Below are 21,900 nucleotides of genomic sequence, written 5' to 3' on the forward strand. Positions count from 1 at the left end.
TTATCTCCCTACATGCCCTAACTTCCTCCCTGTATTGATTCCTGGATGCCTGCCCATTCTTCCAAGACTTGTAGACATCCCTTTTTCTTTTGAGATGTTCCCAAATCTCCTTTGTTATCCAAGCTGGTTTTCTACCCCGGCGGCTCGACTTCTGGCACACAGGGACAGCTCGCTCCTGTGCCTCCAGAATTTCCTTTTTGAATAGTAACCATCCCTCCTGCGCCCCCTTACCCTTGAGAGCTGTCTCCCATTGGACTTTGTTAACCAGACTTCTAAACAGCCCAAAGTCAGCTCTCCCAAAGTCCAGCTTGGCCGTTTTAGTGTTCCCTCTCCTAACTTCCCCTAGAATTGAGAATTCTATTATCTCGTGGTCACTATGCCCCAGGCGTCCTCCAACCTTCACATCTCCCACAAGACCTTCTCTGTTCACAAACAGCAGGTCTAGGGGAGCTCCTTCTCTAGTCGGTTCACTAACCAGTTGTGAGAGGAAGTTGTCCTCCACACTCTGCAGGAACCGCCTAGACTGTTTCCTGACTGCCATGTTATACTTCCAACAGACATCAGGCAGGTTAAAGTCACCCATAAGGACAAGGGCTAGTGAGCGCGAGACTTCCCCCAGTTGTTTAAAGAATAGCTCATAAGTCTCACTGTCCTGATAGGGTGGCCTGTAGCAGATACCCACTACAATATCCGCCTTCATAGGCCCCTCTTTGATTTTCACCCATAGACATTCTACTAGGTCATCCCCAACATTTAACTCTAAACAGTTTAGATCTTCCCTTACATACAGGGCAACCCCACCACCCCTTCTACCTCTCCGGGTCCGCCCCCCTGCGTCAGCAGTCACGTAGGCACTGCCGGAACCGGGACACAGGAGATCCTGGCTCCTGCCGGGCGATGCCTGGCTTTTAGCTCACTCGACACTCGCTTTTTCCACCTCAATCTACCCCCCCGGCCGCAGAACTTACCGTCCGTGCTACCGAGGCAAGAGAGGTAGAAGGGGTGAGGATTGAGAGCAGCCCTGAGGAAGAGGACTTGGGAGTGCTGGTCGATGAGCCAACATGAGCCAGCAATGTGCACTGGCAGCCCAGAAAGCCAACCATATCCTGGGCTGTATCAAAAGGAGTGTGGGCAGCAGGTCGAGGGAGGGGATTCTGCCCCTCTACTCTGCTCTCATGAGACCTCACCTGGAATACTATGTTCAGCTTTGGAGTCCCCAACACAAGAAAGATATGGAGCTGCTGGAGCGGGTCCAGAGGAGGCCACGAAGATGATCCGAGGGCTGGAGCACCTCTGCTATGAAGACAGACTGAGAGAGTTGGGACTGTTCAGCCTGGAGAAGAGAAGGCTCCGGGGTGATTTTATAGCAGCTTTCCAGTACCTAAAGGGGGCCTACAGGAAAGCTGGAGAGGGACTTTTTACAAGGGCGTGTAGTGATAGGACAAGGGGCAATGGATTTGAACTGAAAGAGGGCAGATTTAGATTAGATATAAGAAAGAAATTTTTCACTCAGAGGGTGGTGAGGCAGTGGAACAGGTTGCCCAGAGAAGTTGTGTCTGCCCCATCCCTGGCAGTGTTCAAGGCCAGGTTGGGTGAGGCTTTGGGCAACCTGGTGTAGTGGAGGGTTTCCCTGCCCATGGCGGGGGGGTTGGAACTAGATGATCTTTAAGGGCCCTTCCAACCCTAACAATTCTATGTTTCGACACAGTCTTCCACCGCATCCTCACAGCTGAACTGTGGAAGTGTGGTCTGGATGATCGGATAGTGAGGTGGATTGTGAACTGGCTGAAGGATAGAAGCCAGAGAGCAGTGGTCAATGGGACACAGTCCAGTTGGAGGCTGTCGTGGGTTAGGCTGCTCCGGCAACCAAACCCTACACAATTGCTCACTCACCCTCCCCCAACCCCAGGGATGAGGGAGAGAATTAAAGGAGGAAAAGGGAAACCCGTGGGTTGAGATAAGAACAATTTACTACTACCGCTGCCAATATATATGTACGGATATGGACAAGGATAAATATCTTCGGGCTGGCGGGGGTGGCGGGGGCTAGGGCCGTGACATGGTGTTCCCCTCAAGGAGGAGCCTCTACGAACTCTTCCCTCTCGTTTTCCTCTCTGCCCTTTCCCGTCCCCCTTTCCCAGCTCTCTTGAGTCCCTTCTGGGTAGTCTCCCTTCATTCCCATCGTCTCTGTCATTACAAGGTAGCTTCCAGATGCTGCTGTGGGTGAGCAAGTCCAGAGCCTGCAAGGATTCAGGGAGATTCTCCTCCGTGCTGTCTGCAGAGGACTCCCAGGTGGTGCTGCATGTGCGGGATGCTGAGCTCCAGGACAGCGCTGCCTATTTCTGTGCACTGAGCCCACACTGGTGCCCACAGCTTGCAGCACTGCTCAGAAACATGGGGGCTGCTCTGAGGAGCAGTTCCCTCCCTGCCACTGCTTGCATGTAGCCCTGAGCTCAGCCTGCCCAGCAGCAACACCTGGGCGCTGTGGTGAGGCTGGGCCTCTGCCTGCCCAGCCTGTGCTGCTGTGAAGCACATGCCAGCATGACTGTTACAGCTGCCTCTAGACCCAGGGACTTTGATGATGAAAAGAGTCCAAGACACCTGACTTGGGGCAGATCCACTGGAGGCTACACCATAAACAAGCCAAACCAGGCTTGTAAAATGCCCTCTGCTTAAAATAGCTGGTACACTGGAGTGAGTAGTCAGGGCAAGTAACCTGTCAGCTTGTCTTCTTGGTCCCTTTCCCTGTGCCTCCAGTGATGGCCACGGCTGGAGAACAAGGCTTTTGCTAGGAGGCACAACTGTTCCTGTGGTTTTGCTATGTGGCCATAGTAGCCCAAGGAGGGAAGAGCCCTTCTTTGTCCTGCATCTGCACGTCAGAAAGTAAAAAAGACCCACCAGCCAGATACTGAACAAGATTCTCTGTTCAAACTCTTTCCTGCATTTATCTACTGCCAGAGAGTGGTCCCAGTCTTTATCATGTCTCTTCTCATTCTCAGGGAAATCACCAGTGCTCAGTAGAAGCACTATGTCCCTGAGCACCCTATGTCCCTGAGCACCCTATGTCCCTGAGTCCATGCTGGTTTCTCTGTCCAACAGCTGGTCATCACATCTCAGGTGGTCTTGTTTCCTGCCATGGGCAACAGGAATGTTTCTGGGGACCTGTTCTCAGGCAATCCCACCTAGAACTGCATGTGAAAGCTCAGCTGGAGGGTGCTGACCTTCTAGCTGGATCCCACCCTATGAAGTGGAGTCTCTTGCTCATGAAGCATCATTCACTGCACCTGATAAAGCCTAGGGTACATGGTTGTTGTCCTACTGCTGTTCCAGGATGGAAATGTTCCATGAGTCTGCTCTGTCAGCCCTGCTGGAGACTTTGCATGTGCATATTTATCTCAGAGGGCTCCAGGCAGCATTGATGAGGAATTGATAACTGCCTTTGATGTCCTGCAGTTCACTGTGTCTTGGGTCCCCTGAACATTTCAGGTCTTCCTTTTGGTTGCTCTCCAGGGCTGCAGAGAGCTTCAATGCTCCACAAACACAATTCTCTCCCAAAAGCAAGGAATGACAAGCAGCGCTGGCTACCTCAGGACAGATCCAAGCTCAGTCTCTTTCTGCAGTCTCAGTGGGCTGTCCCAGGGATTTTCCCAAATGTCACTGAGAAAGAGAGCACAGCTGACAAAAGTGGGCATCAGCCTGTCCTTGGGCTTTGGTGCGTGGGCCTGGCTGCAGGTCTAAGGGCCAAGTACCCAGGACAGATGGAAACATGAGAATTGCCTCAAAAAGCATCTCTGTTTCCAGAAGGGAGGACTAGTCATTCTTTTGGACTCAATCATCTCACCTGGAGAGCCCTATACTCTGGTGAATCAATCCCACACTGTTCACAAAAGTGCATCTGCCCTGTTGATACCTCCTCTTTAGGAAGTGGTCACATGGACTCCCTTCACTGTCAGTGTGCAGAAAGAAGAGCTTTGAGAACATGATTCATCTGTTCTGGAATGAAAGTCAGAAGGGGAAAAGCAAGTGCCCTTTGGAAGTGATCATGTCCTCCCAGTAAGAATAAAGAGAGACTCACTACCCAGCCGGCATTTCACAGATCTGCAGTTTGGGGACTTTGCCAACCACATTAAAGTGTTTCCACAACAACGTCCAAGTGGGTGGAACAACAAATTGATGTGGGGTTTTAGAGATGGAAGTGCCCTGACACTGCTAGCATGAAGCATAGCAATTTGCATATTTTAAATTAAAAACTAAAATTAAATTCAGATACTGGTGAGAGGGAGTGAAGGGGAGCGTAAAATTTGTTGTCTGTCTTATGCAAGGGATAATGGCTCTAGGTAGAGATATCAGACATTGCCAGATTTTATCTTGGACCATTGCATGATTCAATGAAACAGCCCCAGGAATGGGGCATAGATGCATCTTGAAAATGTCAGACTGAACAGAGAAAGACATGCCCATTTCCTAAAGCAATGAGCCAGCTGCTGGGAACTGTTTAGGGGATCCAGGCAAATCCCTGACAAAATGGAGCACTTGGCAAACTGGAATACAAATCTGTGGGAGGACCACTCCTCCAGTGTTCTGTCTGAGAACTGTTACTGGACGGAGTTTGTGACCCTTTCCAAGCTCTGGTCTTTCGAGCCCTGTCAGACATTCTGAGTCTACTCAGGAGTGAAGAGGGGGAGGTGGGATGTCTAAAATCAAGGCTCAGCCCAGCCTAAGATGGCTGCAGTGTGGGTGAGATTCTCTTACTAGTGCCACATCACTGGTGACTTCTCACTATCTGTGATGACCAGATGAACTTACACTTTGGTGAGGAATTTTACAGGTCAGAAGGGAGGGAGGGGATGAATCTGTTGGGTCCCCCTGAGGCCCTTTGAAAGGCCACTTCATTTTTTCGGAAACCCCACAACTTGCTTCATTTCTTTGCTCCTGAGTGTGTAAATGAAGGGGTTCAACAAAGAAGTTACAACTGCATGAAGGTAATCACAAGTTTGTTCCGATCCAGCGAGTTCTCAGCTGATACTTTAACGTATAGGAACATAGTGGAGCCATACCAAATTGTGATGATGCTGAGATGGGCAGAGCAAGTGGAAAAGGCCTTTTTCTGGCCATGGGCTGACTGGATTCTTACCATGGAAGAAGTGATATACATGTAGGAGACCAGGGTGACCACACAGGAGGCCACCACAACAATTATGGAGACAATGAAGGTCACTAACTCCGCGTGCCATATGTCACTGCAGGAGAGGGCAAGGCAGGAATCTGTCTTGCAGAGGAAATGGTTTATGACATGTGACCCACAGAACATCAGCCTGGATGTCAGAAAGGCCAGCAGTGAGATGGCCAGAAAGCCTCCCAGCCAGGAGCTGAGTGCCAGCCGAGCAGAGAGGACATTGTTCATGAGGGAGCTGTAACTCAGGGGGTAGCATATGGCTAAGTAGCGGTCATAGGCCATGACAGGCAGGAGAAAACACTCCGTGGAGCCTAGAGAGAGAAGGAAGAACAACTGGAGGATGCAGACTCTGAAGGAGATGGTCTGGCTAGTCCCCAGCATGAGTCCTATGGCCTTGGGAACAATGCCCATAGTGTACCAGATCTCCAGAAAGGAGAGATTACACAGGAAGAAGTACATTGGGGTATGGAGGTTGCTGTTCATCCTCACAAGGGCGATGATGGATGCATTGCCTGTTACTGTCAGGGAGTATGTCAGTGCAAAGACCACCGCAAGGCAGATCCGGAAATGCCACATGCCTGGGAAGCCAAGAAGGATGAATTCTTCCACACCTATCCTATTTGCAGTGTGCCCTCAAGTGGAAGGGACCTTAGAGATCATCTAATCCAACCTCCCTGTCATGGGCAGGGACGCCTCTCAAGTAGATCAGGCTACTCAAGGCTCTATCCAACCTGGCCTTGAACACCTCCAGGGAGGGGCATCCACAACTTCTCTGGGCAATCTATTCCAAAGTCTCACCACCCTTGTACTGAAGAATTTCTTCCTAAGATCTAATCTAAATCTTTTCTCCTTCAACTTAAACCCATTTCCCCTTGTCCTATCAGTGGACACTCTTGTAACAAGTCCCTCCCCAGCCTTCCTGTAGGTTCCCTTCAGGTATTGGAAGGCAGCTATTAGGTCCCCCCGAAGTCTTCTCTTTTCAAGGCTGAACAATCCCAGCTCCCGCAACCTGTCCTCGTAGCAGAGGTGCTCCAGCCCCTGGATCATCTTTGTGGCCCTCCTCTGAACACGCTCCAGCAAATCTATGTCTCTCTTACGGTGGAGACACCAGAACTGGACACAGTACGCGAGGTGGGGTCTCACAAGAGCAGAATAAAGGGGAAGAATCACGTCTCTTGACCTGCTGACCACGCTTCTCTTGATACATCCCAGGATGCGGTTGGCCTTCTGGGCCGCGTGAGCGCACTGCCGGCTCATGTTGAACTTCTCATCTATAAACACCCCCAAATCCATCTCTTCAGGGCTACTCTCAACCCACTCTGTGCCTGGTTTATATTTGTGCCTGGGATTGGCCCAACCCAGGTGAAGGACCTTGCATTTTGACTTGTTGAAGCTCATGCAGTTTGTACTGGCCCAATTCTCAAGCCTATCAAGGTCCCTCTGGACGGCATCTCTTCCCTCAGTGAGTCCACGGCACCACACAACTTGGTGTCATCGGCAAACTTACTGAGGGTGCACTCAATGCCGTCATCCATGTCGCTGACAAAGATGTTGAACAGCACTGGACCCAGAACAGACCCCTGAGGAACACCACTTGACACTGGTCTCCATGTAGACATTGAACCATTGACCACAACTCTTTGAGTGTGACCATCCAGCCAGTTCTTTATCCACCGAGTGGTCTATCTGTCAAATCTGTGTCTCTTCATTTTAGAGACAAGAATGTCATGTGGGACAGTGTAAAACGCCTTGCACAAGTCCAGAAAAATGACATCCGTTGCTTTACCCATGTAGCTTTGTCGTAGAAGGCACTGTAGCTTTGTCGTAGAAGGCCACTAAATTAGTCAGGCACGACTTGCCCCACAGCCTTCTCCAGGTCCTCAGTAACCAGGTCACCTATATCCTTCTGGAGAGGCCCCACATTCTCTCTCGTTCTTTTTTCTCTCACATACCTATAAAATCCTTTTCTGTTATTTCTAATATGGCTGGCCAGATTTGACTCTGTCAGGGCCTTAGCTTTTCTAACCCGGTCTCTGAGTACACGAGCAACTTCCTTGTGATCATCCCAGGTTACCAGTCCCTGCTTCCATGCTTTGTGTATTCCCCTTTTGTATTTGATTTTAGCCAGGAGTTCTTTGTTTATCCATATAGGTCTCCTGGTGGTTTTGCCCGATTTCTTCCTTTTAGGGATGCAATGCCTTTGAACTTGGAGGAGATGATCCTTGAAAGTCAACCAGCAATCTTGGGCTCCCAGTCCCTCCAGGGCTTTATCCCATGGCACACTACCAAGGAGGTTCCTGAAGCTGGAAATGTCAGCTCTTCTGAAATCGAGGGTTTCAAGCTTACTGAGCTTTCCCTCTTAGCTGCCCTTAGGATCTCAAACTCCACCATCTCATGGTCACTGCAGCCAAGGCTACCCATGAGTTCAACATTACCTACCAGCCGTTCCCTATTGACAAGAACGAGGTCTAACATGGCACTTCTCCTCATTGGTTCCTCTATCACTTGGATAAGGAAGTTATCATTAATGCATTCCAGGAATCCCCTGGATTGCTTGTTCCCCACCATCTTGTTTTTCCAACTGATGTTGGGGTGGTTAAAATCCCCCATGAGGACCAGGACTTGTGATTGAGCAGCAACTCCTGTCTGCCTATGTAGGGCCTCATCCACTTGGTCCTCCTGATTGTGTGGTCTGTAGCACACCCCCACTGTAAAGTCTCCTACCCTTCCTTTCACCCTGGCCCACAGGCACTCGGTTCTTTTGTAATCACTTGCCAGGTGGAGCTCCATGCATTCTAGCCGTTTGTTGACATAGAGGGCAACACCCCCTCCTCGTCTCCCCTGCCTGTCCTTCCTGAACAGTTTATACTCCTCTAGTCCAACACTCCAATCACAGGAGTCATTCCACCATGTCTCTATGATGCCGATGATGTGATGATGTTGTCATCTCTGTGATGATGTGATCTGTGATCTCTGTATTTGCTTTCTTCCAAGCCTCAGCACAGGAAGCTTTTGCAAATACCTCCATTTCCTCCCCTGACATCTGTTTCTCAGCATAGCTACTAGGGGTACACAACTGTCTGACGTTGTTTGCTCTCCATCCACCTAGTAGGTATTGACAGCCAGACAAAATGTGAAAAGGAGGAAATTGATCTCCTGTGCCTCCAGAGCAGGTGTCTGCAGGTGAGCTACTCATCTTTGCTCCATTGATCATCAGCAGAGAGAAATAGGCACTGTCAATCCTTGGTTCACCCTATATCATACAGATCAGGAAATGCACGCCTTACAAGCACATTTTTCTCCTGTTTACACTCCAGATAGACTAGACAGTTGGCTTAGACAAAACACACGCCCCCCCTCCGCCAAGTCTTGACCTCTGGGCATCTAGAGTTAATTGAGAAGACTTATACCTGAAGAGAGACTGTCTGTATTGTCCAGGACCACTGCACAGGTGTTGGACTTGACAGAGTCATCTTCTGCAAGTCTTATGTCCAAGGCTTCAGTGTTGTTGAGGAGAGACTCGTCTGTTCTTAGTGTGAGGGGGAGATGCAGCTAATGAGAAACGTGCCCAGATGGAGCCCATTCACCCGCAAAAAGTCTTTCTCACCCCTATCCATCTGTCCTTGAGTACTGTGGACATGGATATGGCGTTTAGCCATGGGATGGAGGTTCCTGGAAGGCTGTGTAGATGTGAGTTTATTGCTCGGTAAGGACAGGGACCTGGTGACCAATGACAGGGAAAGGAGTGATGTAGTCAATGCCTATTTCTCCTCGTTTTTTACTGGTATGGCTTCTCCTCATGCCTACCACACCCCTTAGCCTTCCCGCACTCTCTCTGGGAATTTAGCAGCACCCACAGTAAAAGAAGAAAGAACTGGAGTTTTTACTAGCATTTGGCCATACACAAGTTCGTGGGATCACGAGGCATGCATCCAAGGGTGTTCAAGGAGCTGACTGGACAGTCTCTACTCAGTCCCTGGAAAGAAGATGGAGCAAATCCTGTCAGCAGCCATTCCTAAACTCAGGAAAGGCCAGAAGGGGGTTGGGAGTATCTCAGATGGGTTTCCTGAGGGCAAATCGTGCCTCACCAACCTCCTTGCTTTCTCTGAGGATGTGACTGGCACTGAGGGGAAGGGGAGGGGCACTGGCTGTGGGGTGCCTTGATTTTAGGCAGAACTTTGACATACCCTCGTGGGTGCACACACACGCGCACCTGTAGGCACACAGAGTAGGCACACTCACAGACATGCACACACACAAACGTGTGCTGGTGGTGAATTTTTATTGTACCCATGAGGCAAATTAAACACCTGCTTTTGCTTAGATATGAAAAAAGTCACCAAATTCCCAATGTGTTGGGCAGAGTCCTACCATCAAAAGCAGTTCTGCAAGGAGTCTGCAAAGATGCAGCAGGAGCCAATTCCTTATGTTCACTGGCACCAGCACCCATCCTGTGAGCAGTTCCATGAGGCACCTCAGCCTGACATTGGGTCAATCCCTTGGCACCAGCTCTGCTGCCCACAGGTGGCCACTGAGCATTCTCATTCCAGGATTGCTCCAAGACAATGCTGTGGCTGTGTCTTCTTGCATCACCAAGGGAAACTGCACTCCCTTGCAAGGAGGCCTTTTGTCTTTGGCATTCCTGCTGCCAGCCACTCTCACCCCTTCTGTATTTGGCCCTTCTTGCCCTCCATGAAAGATCATTCCTTGGTCACAAATTACCGCTGCTGAGCAGTTACAATCCGAATTTCCTCTTCGGTGCACACAGAAATTCACACACACGTGCACAACCACACACGTGTGCTTACACGCACCCAAAAAACAACCAATACATGTGTACTTAAAAAGAGATGTGAACAAACATGTTTCCAAAGGAGCCCATGTCCATACCAACATGCACAGCCGCCCCCATACCAACATGAACACACAGATATTCACACACGTTTACACATGTGCGTGCTCCTGCACACATGCATTTGCATACAGATATACATGTGTGCTGCCCTACAGAGGTACACACACAAAAGCACACATCTGCACACACTTGTGCCCACACAATTAGGTATGTGCAGACTAGTCATGCACAGTCATGCTCTCCTGCATGAAGGCATGTGGGTGCTAAAATACGTACACAGTGGTGGACACAACTGCCCAAACACACACACACACACCAGAACATTTGTGCACATCCACCACTGCATGGGTATTACCACAGGTGCACACGTGTATGTGTGAATGGACGTGTGAGCGCAGCCAGAGGAACAGGTACCTGAGTACAATCATGCACACACCCCGCTGAGAACCAGGACTCCCAACACCAGCTCTCAGCCCCTCTAGATTATTCTAGGCAAATTCTTCAGACCCTACAGTTAAGGCAACCAATCAGTCACTGGCCAGTCCCATCAGCTTTTGTGAGCTCAGGGGTTTGGCAGTGGTTCAGTCAAGTGTTTTCTCACTGTAAGACAGAGAGAAACCACAGCAGAGTCAAAGCTGTCATGGCCTTTCCAGGCATTGAGCCTCTCCACATCTCAAGCCTGTGTGTGAAAGGTAACATAAGAACTAGAGAACGTCCCCTCTGTTGCCACACAAAGAATCCCCACATCAGAAGGAAGAAAAAAAAAGAATTCTGCAGTGTTAAAAGATCTTGCCTGACCTTAATGATTTCATAGATTTCATAGATTTTCTAGGTTGGAAAAGACCTTAGATATCATCCAGTCCAACCGTCCCTAATCCCCCAGTAAACCATATCCCTAAGTAGATCATCCACCCTATTCTTAAACACATCCAGGGATGGAGACTCAACCACCTCCCTGGGCATCCTACTCCAGTGGCTGACAACCCTTTCAGAGAAGAAATTCTTTCTAACATCCAACCTGAATCTCCCCTGACTAAGCTTATACCCATTTCCTCTTGTTCTATCACCCAACACTAATGTAAAGAGCCCTTCCCCCACCTCCCCACCATCCCTTCTCAAGTGTTTGCAGGCCGTAATCAGGTCTCCCCTCAGCCTCCTCTTCTGCAGGCTAAACAGCCCCAACTCCCTCAGCCGCTCCCCATAAGTTTTATTTTCCAGCCCCCTGACCAGTTTAGTCGCCCTTCTCTGGACCCGCTCCAGGAGCTCAATATCTCTCTTAAAGCGAGGGGCCCAAAACTGGACACAATATTCCAGGTGCGGCCTCACCAGTGCCGAGTACAGGGGCAGGATCACTTCCCTGTTCCTGCTGGTCACACTATTCTTGATACACGCCAGTATCCCATTGGCCTTTTTGGCCACCTGGGCACACTGCTGGCTCATATCAAGCCGGTAGTCAACCAACACCCCCAGGTCCTTCTCCGCCAGGCAGCTCTCCAGCCACTCTTCCCCGAGCCTGTAGCGATGCTTGGGGTTTTTACACCCCAAGTGAAGGACTCTGCACTTGGCCTTATTAAAGCTCATGCCATTGGCCTCAGCCCAACGATCCAGTCTGTCCAAATCCCTCTGAAGGGCCTCCCTACCCTCGAGCAGATCGACACAGCCTCCCAGCTTGGTGTTGTCCGCAAATTTACTGAGGGTACATTCAATCCCCTCATCCAGGTCATTGATAAAGATGTTAAACAGAACCGGACCCAGCACTGAGCCCTGGGGAACCCCACTGGTGACCGGCCTCCGGCCGGATTTAGCCCCATTTACCACCATTCTTTGGGCCCAGCCATCCAGCCAGTTTTTAACCCAAGGGAGGGTGTGCCTATCCAGGCCAGCAGTTATCAGTTTCTCCACCAGAACACTATGAGGGACTGTATCAAAGGCTTTACTGAGGTCAAGGAAAACTACATCCACAGCCCTTCCCTCGTCAACCAGGCGGGTCACCCTGTCATAGAAGGTGATCAGGTTTGATTGGCAAGACCTGCCTTTCATAAACCCATGTTGACTGGGCCTGATCACCCGGTTAACCTGTATGTGCTCATTAATAGCACTCAGGATAACCTGTTCCATGACTTTGCCCGTCACCGAGGTCAGACTGACAGGCCTGTAGTTCCCCGGATCCTCCTTCCGCCCTTTTTTGTAAATGGGGGTAACATCCGCCAGCCTCCAGTCCAGCGGAACTTCCCCAGTGAGCCAAGACTGTCCAAAGATCATGGACAGGGGTTTGGCAATGACATCCGCCAGCTCTCTCAGGGCTCTCGGGTGGATACCATCAGGCCCCATGGACTTGTGGGCATCCAGCCGATGAAGCAGATCCTTGACCCGTTCCTCTTGGATCACAGGAGCTTTGATTTGCTCTCCCTCCCTGCTCTCAGACACCATAGGCCAGCTCACCTGGGAACTACTAACCTTATTATTAAAGACTGAGGCAAAGAAGGCATTAAGGACCTCAGCCTTGTCCTCATCCCTAGTGACTAACGTACCCCCTGTGTCCAGTAGGGGCTGGAGGTGATCTTTAGCCCTCCTTTTGTTATTAATGTATTTATAGAAGGACTTTTTGTTGTCCTTTATGGAGCTGGCTAGTCTAAGTTCCAGTTGGGCTTTTGCCCCCCGGATTATCTCTCTACATGCCCTAACTTCCTCCCTGTAGTCCTCCCTGGACGCCTGCCCATTCTTCCAAGACTTATAGACTTCCCTTTTTCTTTTGAGATGTTCCCAAATCTCCTTGATCATCCAAGCCGGTTTTCTACCCCAGCGACTCGATTTCCAGCACACAGGGACAGCTCGCTCCTGTGCCTCCAGAATTTCCTTTCTGAGGAGTAACAAGCCCTCCTGCGCCCCCTTACCCTTGAGAGCTGTCTCCCATTGGACTTTATTGACCAAACTTCTGAACAGTCCAAAGTTTGCTCTCCCAAAGTCCAGCTTGGCCGTTTTAGTGCTCCCCCTCCTAACTTCCCCTAGAATTGAGAATTCTATTATCTCGTGGTCACTACGCCCCAGGCGTCCTCCAACCTTCACATCTCCCATGAGACCTTCTCTGTTCACAAACAGCAGGTCTAGGGGAGCACCTTCTCTAGTCGGTTCACTGACCAGTTGTGATAGGAAGTTGTCCTCCACACACTCCAGGAATCACCTAGACTGTTTCCTGACTGCCGTGTTATACTTCCAACAGACATCAGGTAGGTTAAAGTCACCCACAAGGACAAGGGCTAGTGAACGTGAGACTTCCCCCAGTTGTTTAAAAAATAGTTTGTCAGCCTCACTGCCCTGATAGGGTGGCCTGTAGCAGATTCCCACTACAATATCCGCCTTCATAGGCTCCCCTTGGATTTTTACCCACAGACACTCCACCAAGTCGTCCCCAACATTAAACTCTAAGCATTCTAGACCTTCCCTTACATAAAGGGCAACCCTGCCACCTCTCCTACCTCTCCTATCCCTCCTGAAGAGCTTGTAGCCATCCATGGTAGCGCTCCAATTACACGAGTCATCCCACCATGTTTCTGTGATGGCAACTATGTCATAGCTTCCCTGGTTAATGAGGGCTTCCAGTTCCTCTTGTTTATTGCCCATACTGCGTGCGTTCATATAGAAGCACTTAAGTTGGGCTCTCGACCCCACCGCATCCCTGAGGGGGGGGTAGTTTTATTTCCTGAGCCGTTATTTTTGGGATTTTCTTTTACCTCAAGGCAACTTGTGTGTTGCCCCTGACTACACATATCACCCCCTACTATCACTGAGGTGGCAGGCCAAAGGTACCTGCTTACACTCCTCTCATCAGACACTGGAGGACGTTCCTTGGCTGTTATTCCTCCCAGTCTGGCAATGCCCCACACCCCCTTCACGTCTAGTTTAAAGCCCTATTGACGATCCCAGCTAGTTCTGCAGCAAGTAGCCTTTTCCCCCCATGGAGACAAATCTGCCCCATCCCTGGATAAAAGACCTGGCCTTGAGAAGGTCTGCCTTCGTAGGTTTTGTTCCTCACACCACTTATGTAGCCAATTAGTTAAATCCTCACTCTTTGTTTTCCATCCCGTGTCATGTCCCGAAGTCGGTATGATAGAAGAGAATATCACTTGGGCCCCCGATTCCTTCACCATTCTTCCCAAAACCCTGAGGTCCCTCTTAATTGCCCAAATGTTTCTTTTCCTAAATCCGTCATTACCAACTTGGAAAATAAGAAGAGGATAGTAATCCGTGGGCCTGACTATAGATGGGAGTTTTTTTATCACATCCCTAATTGTTGCCCCAGGAAGGGAGCAGACCTCCCTATGTAAAGGGTCCGGTCTACTAATCGGGCCCTCCACACCCCTCAAAAGGGAGTTGCCTAACACAATCACCCACCTTTTCTTCTTAACTGAGGATGTCTTGATGGTATGTGTGGACCTCGGGAAGGATTCTAACGTGTGTGTTGTCGTCCTCCCTGGGGGTTGGTTCCACTTGCAGAGCTTCATATCTGTTATGCAACAGAACCTGGGAGGTAGATGTGGGAGCAGAGGGGGCAGGCTTGCCGCATCGGGCGGGGACCTGCTGCCATTCCTCATTCCCACCTGAATTCCTCTTCCTGGACAGGCAGGGAGAGGGTGGGGGCTCCTCAGTCAGAGCAGCTGTGGTTGTCTGTTGGGTCTGTGGGAGGGAGCACAGGGTGCTGGTCCATTGGTCAATCTCCCTCTCGCACTCCCTGATGACCCTCAACCTGTTCACCTCCTCTCTGAGCTCCATCACCAGGCAGAGGAGTTCCTCCACCCTGGCACAACTCCCACAGGTGACTTCCCCAGCCGTGACCTGAGCTGATACACCTGGGGGACAAGTCCTACAGCTTACTTGGGTGGCAGTGTGCACCCAGTGGGGGGCCATCTGGGAGGCTGCGTCGGTCTCCTAAAGGGTCTGGGACCAGCCCCTGCCCTTGGGAAGGGAGTGATGCCACAGTGACACACTCAGGTGGCAGCAGAAGGCGGTGTGTCTGGGACAAACCAGGCTCCACTCAGGCCACAGACACTGAGGCTGGGACATCACCAGTGATGCATCACAAGTAGTGAACCTGTCTCTAGACTCCCTGTCAGGTAAGTGCCCTCTCTTCGAAAGGCAGAGAAATGCAGCAGCAACATTAATTTACAGAGCAGCTGGAAAGAATGTTCTGGCTACCCTGAGAACGTTCCTGCATTCTGTTTAGTTTTTCCCCAGTTTAATTGATGTGCTGGCCTTTTTTCTTCTTGTGTTCTGCATGCAGGTGCAGGTCGTGTAATTGCCTGCAGGGAGAGGGAGCTGCCTGCAGCCTCCTCTGTCAGTGTGAGCTGGCTGAGTTTCTCTTGCAGCCAAGGTTCCTACAGGCAAAACCATTTCTGCACATTCTATGGGCTGTCCTATGGGTGGCTCCAATCACAGAATCACAGAATTGCAGAATCACAGAATGTCAGGGATTGGAAGGGACCTCAAAGGATCATCTAGTCCAATCCCCCTGCCTGAACAGAACCACCTAGATCAGATCACACAAGAATGCGTCCAGGCGGGTTTGGAACATCTCCAGAGAAGGAGACTCCACAACCTCTCTGGGCAGCCTGTTCCAGTGTTCTGTTACCCTTACTGGGAAGAAATTCTTCCTCATGTTTAAGCAGAACCTCCTATGTTCCAGCTTATATCCGTTTCCCCTTGTCCTATAATTGAATGCCACTGAGAAAAGCCTGGCTCCATCCTCATGACAGTCACCCCTTACATATTTATAAACATTAATGAGGTCCCCCCTCAGTCTCCTCTTTTCCAAGCTAAAGAGACCCAGCTCCCTCCAGCCCTTCCTCATAAGGGAGATGCTCCACACCCTTAATCATCTTTGTGGCCTTACGCTGGACTCTTTCAAGCAGTTCCTTGTCCTTCTTGAACTGAGGGGCCCAGAACTGGACACAATATTCCAGATGCGGCCTCACCAGGGCAGAGTAGAGGGGGAGGAGAACCTCTCTCAACCTACTAACCACACCCCTTCTAATACACCCCAGAATGCCATTGGCCTTCTTGGTCACAAGGGCACATCGCTGGCTCATGGTCATCCTGCTGTCCACCAGGACCCCCAGGGCCCTTTCCTCTGTGCTGCTCCCCAACAGTTCAGTCCCCAACTTGTACTGGTAAATGGGGTTGTTCTTACCCAGATGCAAGACTCCACACTTGCCCTCGTTGTATTTCATTAAATTTCTCCCCACCCAACTCTCCAGCCTGTCCAGGTCTCTCTGAATGGCAGCACAGCCTTCAGGTGTGTCAGCCACTCCTCCCAGTTTAGTGTCATCAGCAAACTTGCTGACCGTGCACTCTATTCCCTCATCCGAATCATCAACAAATATGTTGAACAATACAGGTCCCAGTACCGACCCTTGAGGGACTCCACTGGATACAGGCCTCTAACTGGACTCTGTCCCATTGACCACTACTCTCTGGCTTCTATCCTTCAGCCAATTCACAATCCACCTCACTACCCGATCATCCAGACCACAACTCCTTAGTTTAGCTGTGAGGATGCCGTAGAAGACTGTGTCAAATGCTTTACTGAAGTCAAGATAGACCACATCCACTGCTCTACCATCATCCACCCACTGGGTGATCTCCTCATAAAAGGCTATCAGGTTTGTCAAGCACGACTTCCCCTTAGTGAAGCCATGTTGACTGCCCCTAATGACCCTCTTATCCTTGATAGGCCTAGAGACAACACCAAGGAGAAGTTGTTCCATTATCTTTCCAGGAATGAAGGTGAGGCTGACCAGTCTATAGTTACCTGGGTCTTCCTTCTTGCCCTTTTTGAAGACCGGAGTGACATTTGCTTTCCTCCAGTCCTCAAGCACCTCTCCCATTCCCCACAATTTAGCAAAGATGATGGCGAGTGGCCGGGCAATGACATCTGCCAGCTCCCTCAGCACCCGCGGGTGCATCCCATCAGGACCCATGGACTTATGGAAGGCCAGGTTACTTAACTGGTCCCTAACCAAGTCCTCATCAACCAGAATAGACTCCTCCTCTATCCTGACTTCCTCAGGAGCCTCAGGGTTCCGGGGCACATCATGCCACACAGATCCTGCCCATTCAAGGGTTACCCCGTTTTAGTCAGTCATGCTTTTAGAGGATTTTCATAAAATCGAACAGCTCTATTCAGCATTTCTGCTGTCAAACAGAAAGGATGTTCACGTGAGAAATTCTTACTGCACTTTCAGACACAGGCAAGGACACCAGGTGGTGTAATCACTGGCACGGAGCAGGAGCTGCCTACAGGCTCATCGGTTACAATCGACGGGCCGTGTTTTAACTCTGGTTTGTGCAGCACAACACGGGCCTGATGGCCAAGCTTTGCCTGCAGCACAGCACAGCAGAGCACAGGGTGTCCTCAGGTTACACAGATCATCACCTCCTTGATGTATGGTGATCTTGGGGTGAGGGTGACGACACCCTGGCAGTTCTTGACTTCATGTGAAGAAATACCAGCTCTTGAGCCTGCTCAGAGCAGTTTCACATCCTTGTTTCTTAGGGTGTAAATCAAGGGCTTGAGCAGGGGAGTAAGAATGACAGAAAGAACAGCCACTGCTCTGCCTAGTGACTCTTTTAAGGGGTCTCCCATGTGGGTGAGGGCACGTGGGCCATAGAAACAGGCCACAGCAGTGAAATGGGAAGCACGGGTTGAAACAGCTCAGTTCCTGCCTTCCACAAAGCGTAGCCACAGCACGACTGAAATCACTGTTAAAAAAAAACAACTTCTGGCAACAAAGCCCTTAGTCTGAATTGTAAAACCTGCACAGATCCTGTGCCTCTTTCCTACCTTTCCAAGATCAGTTGAGTTGGGCAGCAAAACTAGAGGTCATGCCAAGAGCCAGTAGCACTGCTCTGGCGGTGCTTTGGCCAAAGGGCTTACTCATCTGTCAGAAGAAATGCCGCCCCTCCCTCTGCCTCGTGCTGCTTTTGATGATGGTTATTAATAGTATGATGAGGGGAAAAGGATTTCAGACACACAAGAGAAATGCCCTTATAAAGCTTTTGGCCTTCAGTCATTCTGAGATATGTTTCATGGGCTGTAATTGCCCCTTGATGGAGGACATGGGTGTGGAGATCGCCGTCCTTCCACTTCTACCCTTTTGTCAGGACATATGGATTTTCATGGCAGGAAATAGAATATGAGACTGTAGTGGCTGCCAAAAGGGATGTATCCCTTTTGGATCCCTTATGGATCCAAAGGGATGAGTTTTACATGTAAAAAAAATCCTCTCTCTGCAGAATGGCAGCCTGAGTACAAATTCCCTGAGGGGACCAACAAAGCAGTCAAGAGCTCTGCACCCAACAGCAGCTCTCTTGGGAAGTGCACCCAGTACCCTCATCCTTGCTGATCTTCACGTTCCCCTCCATGCTCTGATCAGAGCAATGGGATCTTCTTCAGAAATAGACCATTTTACTGTCCCCTTTTCTGCGCTGACTGCCCTCAGCTCCCACATGCTCAGCTCCAGATTCCAGCCTCAATGCATGGCAGCAGAGCAAACCGAGATGTCTTCCCTAGCTCCAAGGAAAGGTTCCCAAAAGAGGAACCACTGCAGAGTATACCAACCCCCCATTCGTCTGGGAAGGAAGAAGGGTTTCCTGAACCTCTCTTACCCTAGAGCAACACCCTTCTCCTTTGGCAGCTTGGGGAGTGTCCACAGGGAAAAGGAACACATGGAGGCCAGGCTTGAATGCAGCACAGCTTTAATGAGTCAAAAGAAGGAAACAAAGTCACTCAGTGCAAGACAGCAGTGCATGGATACTTGGAGGCAGGAGACAGTCTGCAGTCCTTGGCCATGGAGAAGTTCCTGCATGATGTCCATCTGCCTGTCCCATTGAGGGAGAGGAGACAGATGTTCCCCACCAGGATGGCCTTGGTGAGACCTTGTTACAAAGGGGAACCAGAGCAAAGAAACAGGAATGAAAGGCAAAGCAATTCAGCTATACCGAAAACACATTTAAAAACTCAGTCCTTCGCCCAGCACCATGTTCTGAGTTCCTCAAGGTGTCTCCATAAAATTTTCCCATCATCTATATCAAAGGAGGTATCTTCTGCCACTGTAGTGTCTGGAAATGCCAGAGAGGTCACAGCAGCCAGAGGCGATGGGCACTCCGTCACAGCTGAGGATGCTGCCAACAGCAGCAGAGGTGGAGGAGCCCACAACGGTGTTCTGTAGGAAGGAGCTGAGAATGGGGCCAGGCAGGGTCACCACTATAGGAGAGGACTCAATGGCAATGGTGGAGTTCTGGCACTGCCTGACACAGGGCTCGTTGCAGCTGTTGGCCAGCGGGGTTGGGCCGCAGGGTCGGCATGGAAGGCACTGGTTGTAGCAGGACATGTCTCTGGGCTGCATAGGCACCTGGGAGAGAAGCAGGGAGGAAGCAGAGCACAAGGGTTGGTGAAGAGCAGCCTGATTTCCCTGTCACAAAAGAACCAAGGGCACTTCTGAATGGGAAGACGGAGGCAGTGCCAAGAGACACAGTCTTCATTGATGCAGCCTGCCAGGTCCTTACAAAGACGAGGGAAGCTCTCTCCTAGTGCATAAACCAGAATTGCCCACAGCCGCATCCCAGAGTCTCTCTAAGCAGACTTCCTCCCCACTTCCCTCTGTCATGAAAAGAAGATCCAGTGTCCAGCAGAGGACAGAGTCAACATCAGCTGAGAGATTCATTAAAGAGAGATCTCACTTTGGAAGAGTAGAAGAAGGGAGTTTGGACTCACCTGTTTCCCAAGGAGAAGAAGGCAGAGTAGTGGATGAGAGAGCAGGAACTTTGGCTGACTTTTATACCTGCCCTGCATTGCTGCAGGACCAGAGGCACCCTTTGCAGAGGTAACAATTTTCTGACAAGATCATCTTGGATACAAACCATCACAGCTAATGATATGGGCTCTGCTTTGGTTTCCAACACCTTTTCGGCCATACCCATTCCCCAGTGAAGGCTTCTTCTAAGCACTGAGATGAAAGGCCCCAGGATTTCTCTGGCAGGAATTCAGCAGTGCTGGCAGAATACTCTGCTCAAGTGCTGGACGGGTCGAGAGCAGACAAGTGACATCAGCCTGGATGACTCTGGTGGGGCTGTTTGAAGTGTCGATCTCAGGAAGAAGTTCCAGCAGTCTTGAGCTGACGGCCCAAAGACTCCCATGCAGAAGGATTTGCCCCATCCTTGTCTTTCCCTCCCCTGTCAGCTCACTGCAATGGTCACTTGCTGTTACCTCCCCATTGTGCTGCTGCTTTTGACACCTTCCTGCCTAACACTGCTCTCAGAAAAATATCTGACCAGTTTTGAACTGAAGGAGAAAGGTGGAGGAATGCTGTCCACCTTATGCAGGCCATCTGCCAGTAGATCTGCTTCTAATAGGGTGTTGCTAGTGTCTGGGGTGCGACACAGCCCCCTCTCGTGACCAAGCCAATGTCAAATGGACTTGTGCAGCCCATCAACCTGGTGGTGAGTCAGGCAGGGGCTGACCTTGGAGCAAACAGATACTGAATGAAAGGAACTTGGAACCTGAGATCGCTGTGCTATGAGTGGAAGGACAGACCCTGTGTCTTGCAATGGGAAAGCCAAAGAACTGATGACAGCTTTGGTCTTCAGCCCTCAGGAGCTTCATATCCTGCACTGCAATCTCAGTCTGAGTGCCCAGTGACTGCTCCTGGGAGGGACTGATACCTGAAAAGGAGGCTGAACTTTCCAAGACTCGTTTTGGAGTTTTAGAAAGCAGGTATTCTTTATCGCAGCGCTGGGTACACGGGGGATTTCTCCTCCTAGCGTGCACACCGGCTTCCGGACAGAAAATTAGTTATACACTACAATCATGCATAATTCATAACATATTTACATATTCTGAAACAATTGGTTAATTTTCTCTCGCTTTACACGTAAATTACTTCGCATGCTCAGTTTTCCTCCTCCGCCCCTTTCTTTTGGGTCTGGGGTGTATTTAGGGCAGGTGGTCCGTGAGTCGGTGGTCGCGATCTCCCCCTGCTGGAATTACCTTTTCCCCCAAGTCACTGCATGTTCACAGTTTAGAAAAACATAACAAAGTTCATGCAGTTTCTGGGATGTTCCCTCCAAGGGCAGAGAGTTCGGGATAAAGAGTCTCCATTTCAATCACTCCTGACAGCTTCAAGGATGAACATCTTGTTAGTTTCTTTAGTTATGCGTAAATCACCTACTGCCTGCTAAACCCTTCATGAAACTTTTACACAAAAACTTTAACCCCTTTATTGTTGGGTAACAGGACAACAAGGACTGTGCACAGTGTGTAAATTTCCTGAGCCCGTCTGCCCTCCTGAATATTTGTGTGCCTGAGGTAAGGTCCAAGTTGGACACAGTGCAGTTGAGGACTTCTCTCCTGCCTTTTAGGGATCTTGGTGAGATCCGTGCCAGGGACATCTGGGAGAGCTCAGATCCGGTTGATTCCTCTCTCTATGGAGCTGCTTCTGAGCTGAGGCTCTAGTGTAGCTGATGGCCGACCTCATGAGAAAGCAATGAGGTAACAGGCACTGTGGACAAGGAAAGGGCAGGGTCCTGCCGCAGCCACCTGCCACTGCTCACATGGACCATTGGATGGCCAAGGGAACCCTGAGCAGGTGCTTTCCTCTGCTCCGTAAACACAGGGACTCCCATGTGAAGGTGCTAACGCCAAAGTTGACTTAGACATGAACAACCAGAAGGTGGTTCATCTTTTGTTACTTGGTTAGAGCTCAGATATACAATTTAAAACTGCATTCTCCAGCTACAGGCTTTCAGAGATATTTCAGAACGTTCCTGTTAGCGTTACAAAGTCATCCCATGGATTCAGGAGTTCAAGCTCTGCACA

At 50.2% G+C, this 21,900-nt stretch overlaps 2 protein-coding genes across 2 annotated transcripts; both read right to left on the minus strand.

The window, feature by feature from the left end:
• Positions 1 to 4,889: 4,889 nt before the first annotated feature.
• On the minus strand, positions 4,890 to 18,449 carry LOC147527014 (olfactory receptor 6F1-like). The gene is given in 3 exon segments (XM_086626342.1): positions 4,890 to 4,978; positions 4,981 to 5,787; positions 18,416 to 18,449. Coding segments are annotated over 3 exon segments (930 nt in total).
• Positions 18,450 to 19,114: 665 nt separating this feature from the next.
• Positions 19,115 to 19,878, minus strand: LOC104381397 (feather keratin Cos2-3). Its single transcript, XM_009989097.2, has 2 exons — positions 19,824 to 19,878; positions 19,115 to 19,521 (listed from the first exon to the last, which is right to left on the minus strand). Exon 2 carries the CDS (start codon positions 19,430 to 19,432, stop codon positions 19,115 to 19,117), a length of 318 nt encoding a protein of 105 aa, XP_009987399.2. The 5' UTR covers positions 19,433 to 19,521; positions 19,824 to 19,878.
• Positions 19,879 to 21,900: the final 2,022 nt, after the last annotated feature.

This window comes from Tauraco erythrolophus, chromosome 25 (assembly GCF_009769465.1).
Source record: "Tauraco erythrolophus isolate bTauEry1 chromosome 25, bTauEry1.pri, whole genome shotgun sequence".
Classification (NCBI taxonomy): Eukaryota; Metazoa; Chordata; class Aves; order Musophagiformes; family Musophagidae; genus Tauraco; species Tauraco erythrolophus.

Coding starts and splice junctions, on each gene's coding strand:
- LOC104381397 (XM_009989097.2), bottom strand. CDS start 19,432: ATGCAGCCCAGAGACATGTCCTGCTACAACCAGTGCCTTCCATGCCGA.